General features: G+C 30.1%; 1 protein-coding gene across 1 annotated transcript; it reads left to right on the top strand.

Moving 5' to 3' along the window:
* The first annotated feature begins 7,479 nt into the window (after positions 1-7,479).
* Positions 7,480-10,568, top strand: LOC111004802 (Chaperone DnaJ-domain superfamily protein). Its single transcript, XM_022275994.2, has 7 exons — positions 7,480-7,964; positions 8,386-8,427; positions 8,643-8,768; positions 9,355-9,590; positions 9,805-9,841; positions 9,975-10,032; positions 10,126-10,568. Exons 1-7 carry the CDS (start codon positions 7,824-7,826, stop codon positions 10,203-10,205), a joined length of 720 nt encoding a protein of 239 aa, XP_022131686.2. The 5' UTR covers positions 7,480-7,823; the 3' UTR covers positions 10,206-10,568.
* Positions 10,569-10,946: the final 378 nt, after the last annotated feature.

Here is a 10,946-nt window from a genome sequence, read left to right on the forward strand (position 1 = left end):
GTACTTAAAACATAACCTAATTTGAAGATTTGGTTGTTGACACATTTTATGATCTCATGTAATTTTCTCTGTTTTCAAACTCCGGGGGTTGAAAATAGAGAGCAAATGCTTTGGTAAACACATCGAGGCAATAAATTTGGTTGGTTAAATAGTAATATATTGGCTTTTCAAACATCCTTTCACCTCAATCTTTTTGGTTAAATCTTATTAAATTTCTGTGGAAAAACTTGGTTTTTCCATGGGGATTTAAAAGAAATGTGTGTTCGCGAAGGTAAATTTGGATGTTTTCTCATTCACTTGTAATCTGATATGTTTAAAAACAAAGGACTTTTTTTTTTGTTATAATAATATATAGGTTTTTATTAAAAGTTTTCATTTTTATTCACCTAATATATATTTTTTCTTTTTGGTGTCAATGAGTGTACTTAAAAAAAAACTATTGAATAACTAGGCGTCAGTTCATGTAATTAAGTGTCGTCACATCAGTGTCACGTCAATTTCTCAAGACTGTTCATTTATAACTAATCTGAATACTTGAAGTATTTTCACTGTAAAAGGAAAAAAAGTAGTTGAAGTTGGTAAATAAATGCTAAGAAGAAATAGAATTAAATTTGAATTAGCAATGATTCAATTATCAACGGTATTTACTGACAATCCATTTGTCAAAAGTATTCAGAAAAAAATTGAATACACCTTAATCAAAATTAACAGTAAAGAAAAGAAACAAAGGATAAATATCTAGAGTTTAATAATAAAATTTCTAAATCTACTCTTATTAACAAAATGTAAAATTCTAATCTCTAACATCTACCTTCTCTAAGAGATTTCAGATTCACATATCCATGTGACACTCATATATATTTGAGAGATATATACTCTTTAAAAAAACTACTCATTTACAATAAAAAGTTAATTGAACGGTTCAATTATACTTTCATTTCGTAAGATTTTAAAATGTACAAGAAGAAGGTAGGATCTAAGTATTATAAAAAAGAGTCAATGACTTTAGATTTTATTCATCTCAATTGAAACACTGATATACTCGTTTTAGTTATTTACAATATATTTATTTTAGAAAAGTGTTTTGTATAATTGAGATCGAGATGAGACAATAATGTATGATAGTAAAAATTTTTCAGGGGTGGACGATTTTCTTTTGTAAGAGATTTTGACATCATATTCCTGTTAATTTAACTGGTTTTGCATTTTCTACTAGTAAACACAAGGGTTGAAATTGATAATCCAGAGAAGAAGAAAGTGGAGGGGGGAAAGAGAGGCAAATTATATGTGTTTAGAAAGTGAAAGTGAAAAATTCCCGACAGAAATGACTGATTTGAGCTCCACCAAGGGAAAAAAAAAACAGAGACACACACAAAGGAGAAATAGGCATGAGGTTTTTTCCGACAAGTTGAGATGAAAGTCCAATGTCTTTAACTTTATAGTATCATGTCTTTCTTCTTCTCTCAGATGTGTTTCTAGTTTTTATGTTCTTGCATTGCATTTTCAAACAACATTTTCCAACTTTGCCCACTTATCTTCAATGGAGACAGCCCTGCAGGCCACGCCTCCCTCCCAATTTCCCATCAAAAAAATATTACAACTTTACTCCCTACCAACCTACCTAATTTCTTCTCCTTCGCCTAGCTCATAATTATTTTGCCCTCCAACAAAACGAAGAAAACGAGGGAAAGAGATCGATCGATTGAGTCCAATTATAAGTGTCGAGATCAATGTCGTTGTTGTTCGTATTGAGTTACTATGGGTTCAAGTCTAAAATATTAGACAATATTGGATCAAAATATATTTGTGTGTACTGGTAGAATTTTATGTTTAGTATGTTAGTTAATTATAATTCGAAATTACTATATTCTTCTATTTCTTGAGTTTGAAGGGTATTTTATGGTTTTCGCAATAGATTAGATTTGTCTTTGTTAATGCACACATCAAACATTGATAATTTGGGAACATCTATTCACAAACTAAGATTGAGAGGGATGGGGTTAGAAACTTTTGAGGATCAAAGGGTTGAAACCCACTTTAGAAAAAAAAAAATATATATATATATATATATATATATATAACCTAATTTTTAGTCATCTAACGAACTATAAAGTCTTTATCACAAAAAGTTAAATGCATGAAACATGTCAATTAGGTAGGTTTTGAGAAAGATATAAAAGTGAAAGGACATAACTCACTAAATCAAGATAAAAAAGAAGAAAAAAGATCACATCATTGATAAGTCAATTTAAAGTGGATATAAATATCGATAAAATGTTGATCTAAACCATATTACAAAAGCAACCTTTCTCGTAGCAATATCGTCAAATCCTTCATTGAAAAATATCGACATGCCAATAAAAATTTAGTTCGAAATTTGAAGGGATAACAAAATGGGTGTGTTAGGAGGAAGAATAAACGAGTGGTAATAATTTAGGGTCATATAATGCATAGAGGAAAAAGAAGGCGTTTGGGCCATGCAAAATAGTGTCATTTTAAAGTGGGAAAGCTTTTTCATTCTGTGACCCTACAATTTTTGGGTGTTTTAATTGGCCCTAAGCTCTTGAAAACGACAGTTTGTCATAGGGATGAGGATGAATATCCAATATTATATGTTTGTGTGTGTTGTGTTTTTTGTTGGTTTTTCATTTTTGTCAACTTATCTATTTTCCTTGTCGGATTTCCTTTCATTGTCAACTTCTTCCTCTCTTGAATATCACTTCACTTTCATCTATTTCCTCTTCTATCATGTCACCCTCCTCCACTCTATATCTTTCTTATTAATTAATTAATTAATGTGGAAATGTTTAATTTCCTTACTTTGGTCCAATCTTTCTTCGTTTATCATGATTGTGTTGTATAGATTAAGACCGGATCGAGATATATCAATGACCACACGTGTAACTACTTACATAAACAGTGAGTAGTATTTGTCAATTTTAATGTTTCTTAATTATTGTAATTCATGCTATTATTCTCTTTCTCACGTGTTTTAAATTAATTCTTGATGACTAATTCGGTTATCATTTTTTCTTATTTTTGACGTTTGAAGAACTTTTTTTTTTCTTTTTGGTCTAATTTTCAAAAGAAAAAAACAACCTTTCAAACTCTTTACCTTTGAGAAAATAATTTTAAGAGAAATTTTACTATATAGAATAATAACTTTAATATATGTATTTAAAAAAATGTTACAAACTTTTTATTTCTTTTAAATATATAGCATAAACATAACTTTTATTTTATATTAAATTTAGATTCTTTTTTAATTTTAAACTTTCTACTAGGTTGGAAAATACATATTTATTATATTTTTTCATGTAAATGTCTGTACGTAGTTCAAAACTTGGGTTTAATTTCCTAGGACTCATTGTTCATTGGTGACGGTACTTTAACTTGCATCATTATTTAACTTACCCAATAATTTCGTATAATAAATGTTGCGACTCCACCGATGAACTTGAACTATATATCAAACTTGCTAAAATGTTACTTTTCTGCCCCTTAAATTATATAAATTTAAATTTGGTCTCTATAGTTTATGCATAATTTCAATTTGGTCCCTATAATTTAGTCAAATCTCTCTGACATCGTCTCTATTGTTACCAAATTGACACATCTATTTTACAAATCAATGAGTTGAGATGTTTTAGTTTGATCTATTTTGTTAATTGTGTTAGTTGACTGTCTCAAAGTTTAGGACTTAGTGAAAATATAAGAAAATACCTGAGTTGTTCAAGTAGAAATAAAAATATTTTAGAGACGATTGGTTAGATTTACCAAATCACAAAAGCCAAATTAATTTACTAAGTCTAAATATTAAAATTATAAGCGTCAAAATCCTAATTATAGTCCAATCGCACATGAATCAAATTGGTGATTAGTTTTGTTGTTAGTGAACAGTGGAGCAGCATATACATAATAAGTGCATACCAAATTGTTGGGCAATTATATGTCATGTTTATATATGAAGATATATACAATCAGTCAAGATCAAGATCGGTTTGAGGTTAGACAATGAAGGTGTACATTATAAGCTACACAAAGGTACATCAAAATGGAAACAAAAAAAAAAAAAAAAAGACCAAGAAATTTTTGTCACGCCACCTTGATAAAAAGTAGGATATACGATAAGTTTTTTTAACGTGACGCCACATTTTTTAATATTATCAATCTAATAAAAATTTATGTCAATAGACTTTTTTATTAGGTAGTTAACCAAAAATTAAGGATAAAGATTAAATGAAATTTACTTCGTATAATTTAGAAATTTAGTGGTAGGTTCGAAGATTTAATAATTGAATAAATATAAAAGTCAAAATTGAAAGACCGAAATTACCATGTATATATTAAAAAAAAAAAGAGAATTTTTTCAAAGCTATTAAATACCATATTTAAGATGTAAAAAAAACCATATGTAAATGTCAATGCTATATATAATTCTACCAACCAAAATGTCAAATGGTTCTCATGCGTCTTTTAATTTTCAACTAAACAATTTTAAACAACTCATCAATTATCTTCATTATTATATGTTTCGTGGAAGAAAAAGATTTGGCTTTTAATTTCTTAAAAGTTTGATTCTCGATAAAACTCATTTAAAAGTATTTTTGTTTTCTTCAAACTGCCTAGGATTTCTTAATTTCTAACGTATCGTGTGATAATTATTTTATCTTTTAATTTCTTTTAAAAATTAAGTTGGTAAATACTTTTTTCATATCTTTTTTAGAAATATTTTTAAAATCTAAGGTAACATTTAAAAATTAAAAAAGTAATTTTTCTAAAATTTGATTTTATTTTTAAATTTGGCTAAAAGTTCAATGGTGCTTTTAAGAAAGTTAAAACATATCAAAGAGACTCCGCGACAAACATAATTTTCGAAAGCTAAAAACTAAAAATATAAAATGGTTACAAACAAGACTTAAATTGGATGTGAATTTGAATTAAGGTGTGAAAATTAGAAGGAAAAAAAATGGTAGAAACTTCAAGATTATTTAGGGGAAACAAAAGCAAATAATCATGAAAAATGAGAATATTTTTAAGTTTCCATACCATTCCACTAAAGGTGGAGGAATTGTGAATGAATATAATTACTTTTCATGCATAGATATATACATAAATGGGGAGACAATTATTAAATGTTGGAGGTTGGTATTGAACAAAAATAGAAATTCTTATCCATAAGAGAACACAGCTCCAACACTCCAAGTAGTGAGGATAAGTGAATATTCTCACAAAGTAGATTTTGACCAATCAACTCATGGGATGTCTTTTTTTTTTTCAGATCCCTCCATTGAATGTGGTGTCTAAATGTATCTCACTACAAAAGCCTATGAAAATGCTCTTCAAAATGTACACAACTACTCTCCTTCGTAACCATATGTTAAATACCCGTCCCAAATAGTTAGACGTGTGTATTACTAATTCTAATGTAACTCAATCGACAAGGTACTTTTTATCATTTTAAAGATTGATGGGTAGATCTCCGTTGAATTCTTAGAAAAGAAAAAAATAAAGTTAAACCTATTATGTGTAGGTAAGTTAAGCCTCTATATTTGAAGGACGTCCTATTATTTAGGATAATGAATATTTTTAAGAAAAGAAATTATATATTTTTCTTCGTTAGAATAAATAAGTCTCTTTAATTTAAAATTTTTGTAATTGAATTTAGCATGGGTTGTTTTTTTTCAATATTGATATTTGAGGCAGCTTGTAGGGTAAAAGTTTGTTTATTTTAAAAATGTGTAATATTATTAGAGGATATTGCTCTTGGTGGTGTACTGAAAAAGTATTTTGGAAAAAGTTTCTTATTTTTCTTAAGAAAAATCTATAGATAAAGTTCCTATTGTCATTTTTATGGTAGATAATGGAAAAGATATTAGATATATCTGGAATGTACAGATAAAATCGGTACATTTTAGTATTAGCAAATGTGACATTTTTTATGGTTGCTAATCATGAAGATTTGTACTAAACTGAGATAATTGTTTCATTTTCAAACCTTCTTATCTATTAAACTAATAAAGCAGGAGAGATAAAAGATGAAGGTGAAAATAATCTCTTCATTAATACACAATAATGAAATTTCACCCATTTATAGGTAAGAAGAAAATTACTGTAACCAACAAGGTAGTAACTGAATGTTACTCAAAAATAAATCAACAAACTAACTACTCTTAATACTATAGATAATTTTTTTTTCAAGGGTAGGCTCAAGAATATTGTGTCCGGTTAAACTTTAAAGTGCTACCATATGGGCCAATTTTAGTTTTACTAATATATTTGATTTTAAAAATATTCTCGAATGTTTATTCCATAGCTTCAACCATTACCAAAGATTTAACCGTGTTCAATGGCCCAATAATTCAACTAATTAAGACATATGTGTTCAATAAAAAAAAAAAAAAAGTCAGAAAGTTTGAATCTTAGTCCCTATTTGATGAAGTGAAAAAAAAATTGAAACAAGATAAACATGTATATGGATTTGAGTAATATGGGCTTGGGCTGGGATTATAGATATCATACGTAGTGAAATGAAATGTGGCCCATTCTTAAAATTATTTGGGCCAGTACTCCACTTTAATGGGCTGGTTGGGTTGGACTGCCATTGATATGGGCCGTAGCTTCGTTGTTTTTAAAAATATTTATAAATCTATTTTAAAAGTAATTACAAATAACAGATGTAGTGTTTTTTAGAAAAGAAAAAAAGAGAGAGAATAATTGTAAAAAGGTGCCTTTTAAGCTAGTAAATAACTTATTGATTTAATTGTAACAAATAGTTCATTAATTTAAATAATATTAAATACTGTGATTTTAGTTTAGGAAAATAATTGATTCCAAAGCAAACTAACTATAATTACAGCTCTAGCTAATCCAATAATATTAACGAAATAAATTAGTTAATGATTTAGTTGTATGTAATTTTAATTTTGTTGTTTTATTTCAATAATACATAATGAAGATTCCTTTTATACGAATAAAATAGAGATTTAAACCTCCAATATTTATAATAAATATATAATAGTTTAACTAATTGAACTATGTTTAGATTAGCTAGTTATATCATATTTATGGCAATAATCTTTTAAGTGCTATTTTTATAATATTTGGTAGAAGTTAATTTAAACTTTCTACTATCATTAGTCTAATAATTTTATTCATAAAAGTTTAAAAATCTTATTTTCAACTATTATCATCAAAAGCTTTTAATAAAAATTTGGGATATTAATTATTCCGAAGTGAGATTTAATACCTGGTCAAATTAACTATATAGATTTTAAACAACCAATTAAAATATCATATTATTTTTTCATTAAATTTTAACTTTTTATCATATAAAAATACCAATTTTTTTTAATTAAAAGATAACTTCTTGTTAGACAAACTATATATATTAGACACACAATTTAAACTATCTAGATTAAAAAATAATTTTAACAAAAGGAAGAAAAAAGAAAAGTATATATATAATACCCCACCCTTTAATTTTTCCCATGTCCGTCTCTCTTTCCAGTTTCCCAATTCCTATTGTATTCCTCATAAAACTTGAACTCAATGCGTTGATTTTCCGAGTGCACCTTCGATTCCTGAACTTGTTTCATCTTCGTCTTCTGCTTTGATTTCGATCAACCCCGTTAGAGATCTCAGAGAGGCATTCAAATACGAGCGAATTTAGGGGAGGGTCTGTATTGGAATTTTGAAGGCGGTGAGAGCGGAATTGGAAGACAAGGGGAGAAAGAAACCCTAAACGATGCTTTTAGGGTTTCGATTTCGTCCACCATCTGTTATAACCATCAGCTGAACACCACTTTTAACATCCAAAGGAAATGAGCGACGACAATGGCAAACCGGATAAGGGGAATCAATGGCAATCGCCAAGAGCGCCGCGCCAAGAGAAGGCGGAGGACATGAAACTGTGGGGAATTCTTGTTTTCGGTTTAATCGGTGCCTCTGCCACCACTCTCGCAGTGAGTTTTACGCATTTTTTTTTTCGTTATTTAGCCAACTTTCTGGTGATTAATTTCCAATTATCTTCGTTTCCTTTTTTCGTTACTTCTGGAATTTTATGCATTGGGCTACGTGTTCAGTAAATTTTTTTGGATAAGAATTGGAATAGTGCTAGACAATTCGAGTTTCAATCTATAATTAAATTCTTTATTCTGAAGAAGCAGAAGGCTGGCACCAGTATATGCTATTCAACTGATCATGAATGATAAGAAATTATCCGAATCTTTATAGTTTAGTATGTTTGTTAATGGACTAATAAATGCTCTAATGCACTAATTTGTGGTGACATAAAAAATTTGCCTAGTAGTTTTTCTCCTTGCAGTTATTGCTTATCCGACTAGCTTTTGGATAACCCAGTTTGACACTGGTTGTTTTGGGCAGGTTAGTCAGCTGAGGAGAACTGTTGACTGGGTTTATACTCAGGTATATGCGTGTCTGCATTTAATTATGCTATTTAATATTTGCTAAACTCGTTTTACTAGAAGTGTACGCTTTCAGTTCTACTGCTTATAAGGTGTATTTGGCATCTATGATCATATCACTTAGAAACGAAAACTTGCATTAAATAAAATGGAAGAAAGAATTTGGTGATATATTGTTGAAATCTGGTAGCTGACAATATAATTGTTAAACAAAAGTTGAGCAGGTCACAATCATCATGGAGAGAAACTGGCCGAACTTTCCGGTCCTCATTTCAGGAGGAAGCATGGAAAAGGTATAATCGTCGGCTACAAGAGGAGTATGATGAAGAAATGGAGAGGGTGGTAAGAATTCTTTAGCTATTTGTTATTGTCTACTCTTTTCATATAGCAGGAATAGTGTCTTCAATTTTCATGAGTCATTTTTTAAACTTCTAGGGACCTTGGAGGTGGTTCGAATGGAATTTATATGGCTTTCTTAGTTAATATGTGGTTTAAGTTTTACAGAAAGCTCGAGTGATGCTTTTTTGGCCAGAATATTATTGGACCCTTGTTGGTTAAGCTCAAGTTAACTTCTAAGTTCTCTCTGTCCCTGGATATTGGCGACACACTCCTTGCATTATGCTAATGTACCCTCTTTAATCCCCGAGGTTTTGTGCACCCCTGTATCCATTCTGGAAGAAAACATGTCTTTTAAGATATTGAGTAATTACCATAGAACTTAGGACGTTGAAGCTATCTCCAAACATCCCAAGCCATTACCACTAGGGCAGCCCTTGGGTGGGTTCGAAACTTTCAAATTATTTGTCCGACCACAACTTATTTTACCTTCTTCCACGCCTTTATTTTATTTTATTTTTTGTCAATGTGGATTATTATCTCATCCTTTTGTTTTTTGTCATTGGACCTTATTGTTCATTGTTTGATTTAGGAGCGGATAAGGCGAATGCAGAATGTATTCAATAGAGAGAGAAACAAATACAAGAGAGGCTATGAAAGCTGGAGAGAGAATGGTCCTGGTGCGCATCATCAACATCACCCTCGAGATGATTGGTATTGGAAGGCTGAGACATTCTACAGAGAGCAAAGAAATAATTCTAGAGAAGCTCCAAGAGACAGAACAAGTTACTCGTTATCGCATCATTACTCAGTTTTGGGTCTAGACAGGTGAATTTAATGCTAGATAACAGTACTTACATATAAACTATGCTTATTTTTTTCTTCCCCGTTCAATTTATTTATTTATTTATTTTTTTATATATATTCTGATGAACTTAGGATTAAACCTACAAATTGGGTTTGATCTGCACTGTTCCTCCTTTTTCTATGTTGAGAGGTAGTTATGAGGTTACCTTACATCTTGTCTTAATGTCTGCTACAGGTCACGAAAACTGCCTTATACAGATGCTGAGATTAAGGTATGCTCCCTAACTCATCTAAGCTCCTACATTATTTTACCAGAGTGAAGCGTTTGCTGTCGGTTTGTAGCTTTCTATGAAGTAATTTACTATTAAAGTTGCGGGTTCTGAATTGGACTATTCATGGTCACAGACAGCATTTCAATCCAAGGCAAAACAGTTCCATCCAGATCAGAACCAAGAAAATAAAGGTAGAACCGTAGAAGATGGTCTACTTCTTTTTGGCTTCCTTTTTACTTTTACTTCCAATTTTCACTTAGTCCCTTGTGATCGTTGTGTTGCAGAGGCTGCTGAGGCCAAGTTCAAAGAGGTGATGACATCTTATGAGGCCATAAAGTCAGAAAGAAAGAACAGTAGAGCGTAACACTAACCGTACCTCTAGTCGTCGACCTGATCAGAGCTCCGGGAACCATTCTAACAGTATGAGATATTACTGTTATTTTTGTAGAAAAATTTCCCCCCTTAATTCTGTGTTATTAAGAGAAGTCGGGTTTCTTATAGTTTATTAGGAAAGCAAAATAAGAGTGAGTCTATGTATTGATATTTGATTTGATATGTGGGCGTGATATCACGCGGGCATGGCAAAGCTCTTTTTTCCCCCTTTTTGGCTTAAAAAATTATTCAAGGAGTTGTCTATACATATTAATATTATCCTGATGGCTGTCATATTTGTATCTTAGCAATAAAGATTATGATTTTGAGTAAATTAAAGGAATTTTTGTTTAAAGTTTTGCTTAATGAGTGTGCATGTGTATTAATGGTCTTTTATTTCTTCATTGAATCAATATCAATTTTGTTTCACTCTTTTATACTGTTGATGTTAACAATACTAAAATAGGATTGATTTAAAAATTGAAACTAATTTGGGGATGTTTGAGAAAATGATGTTGGCTTGTCAAAATTCACTTCCCTTCTAAATAAAATGATGATATTTGGTTAGAATTGGAAGTAATTTTTTGGGAAAAGTTAAAATCAACTATTTTGGAAAAAGTAAATGAGTTGATTTTAGGGGGGAAGTGATTTTTGGGGAAAAGCCAAAGTTTTTCCTCTATAACATTGTTTTTTACCTTATCTATCTATGAATGTTTTTATCTCAAATTTATTG

This window comes from Momordica charantia (assembly GCF_013281855.1).
Source record: "Momordica charantia cultivar OHB3-1 chromosome 8 unlocalized genomic scaffold, Mcharantia_2.0 BLBB01000008.1, whole genome shotgun sequence".
Taxonomy (NCBI): Eukaryota; Viridiplantae; Streptophyta; class Magnoliopsida; order Cucurbitales; family Cucurbitaceae; genus Momordica; species Momordica charantia.

Excerpts from the sequence above, each read along its gene's own strand:
- LOC111004802 (XM_022275994.2), top strand. The coding sequence starts at position 7,824 with ATGAGCGACGACAATGGCAAACCGGATAAGGGGAATCAATGGCAATCG. Across the intron at positions 7,965-8,385 it reads CCTCTGCCACCACTCTCGCA|GTTAGTCAGCTGAGGAGAAC; the intron begins GTGAGTTTTACG and ends TGTTTTGGGCAG. Across the intron at positions 10,033-10,125 it reads TCAGAACCAAGAAAATAAAG|AGGCTGCTGAGGCCAAGTTC; the intron begins GTAGAACCGTAG and ends GTTGTGTTGCAG.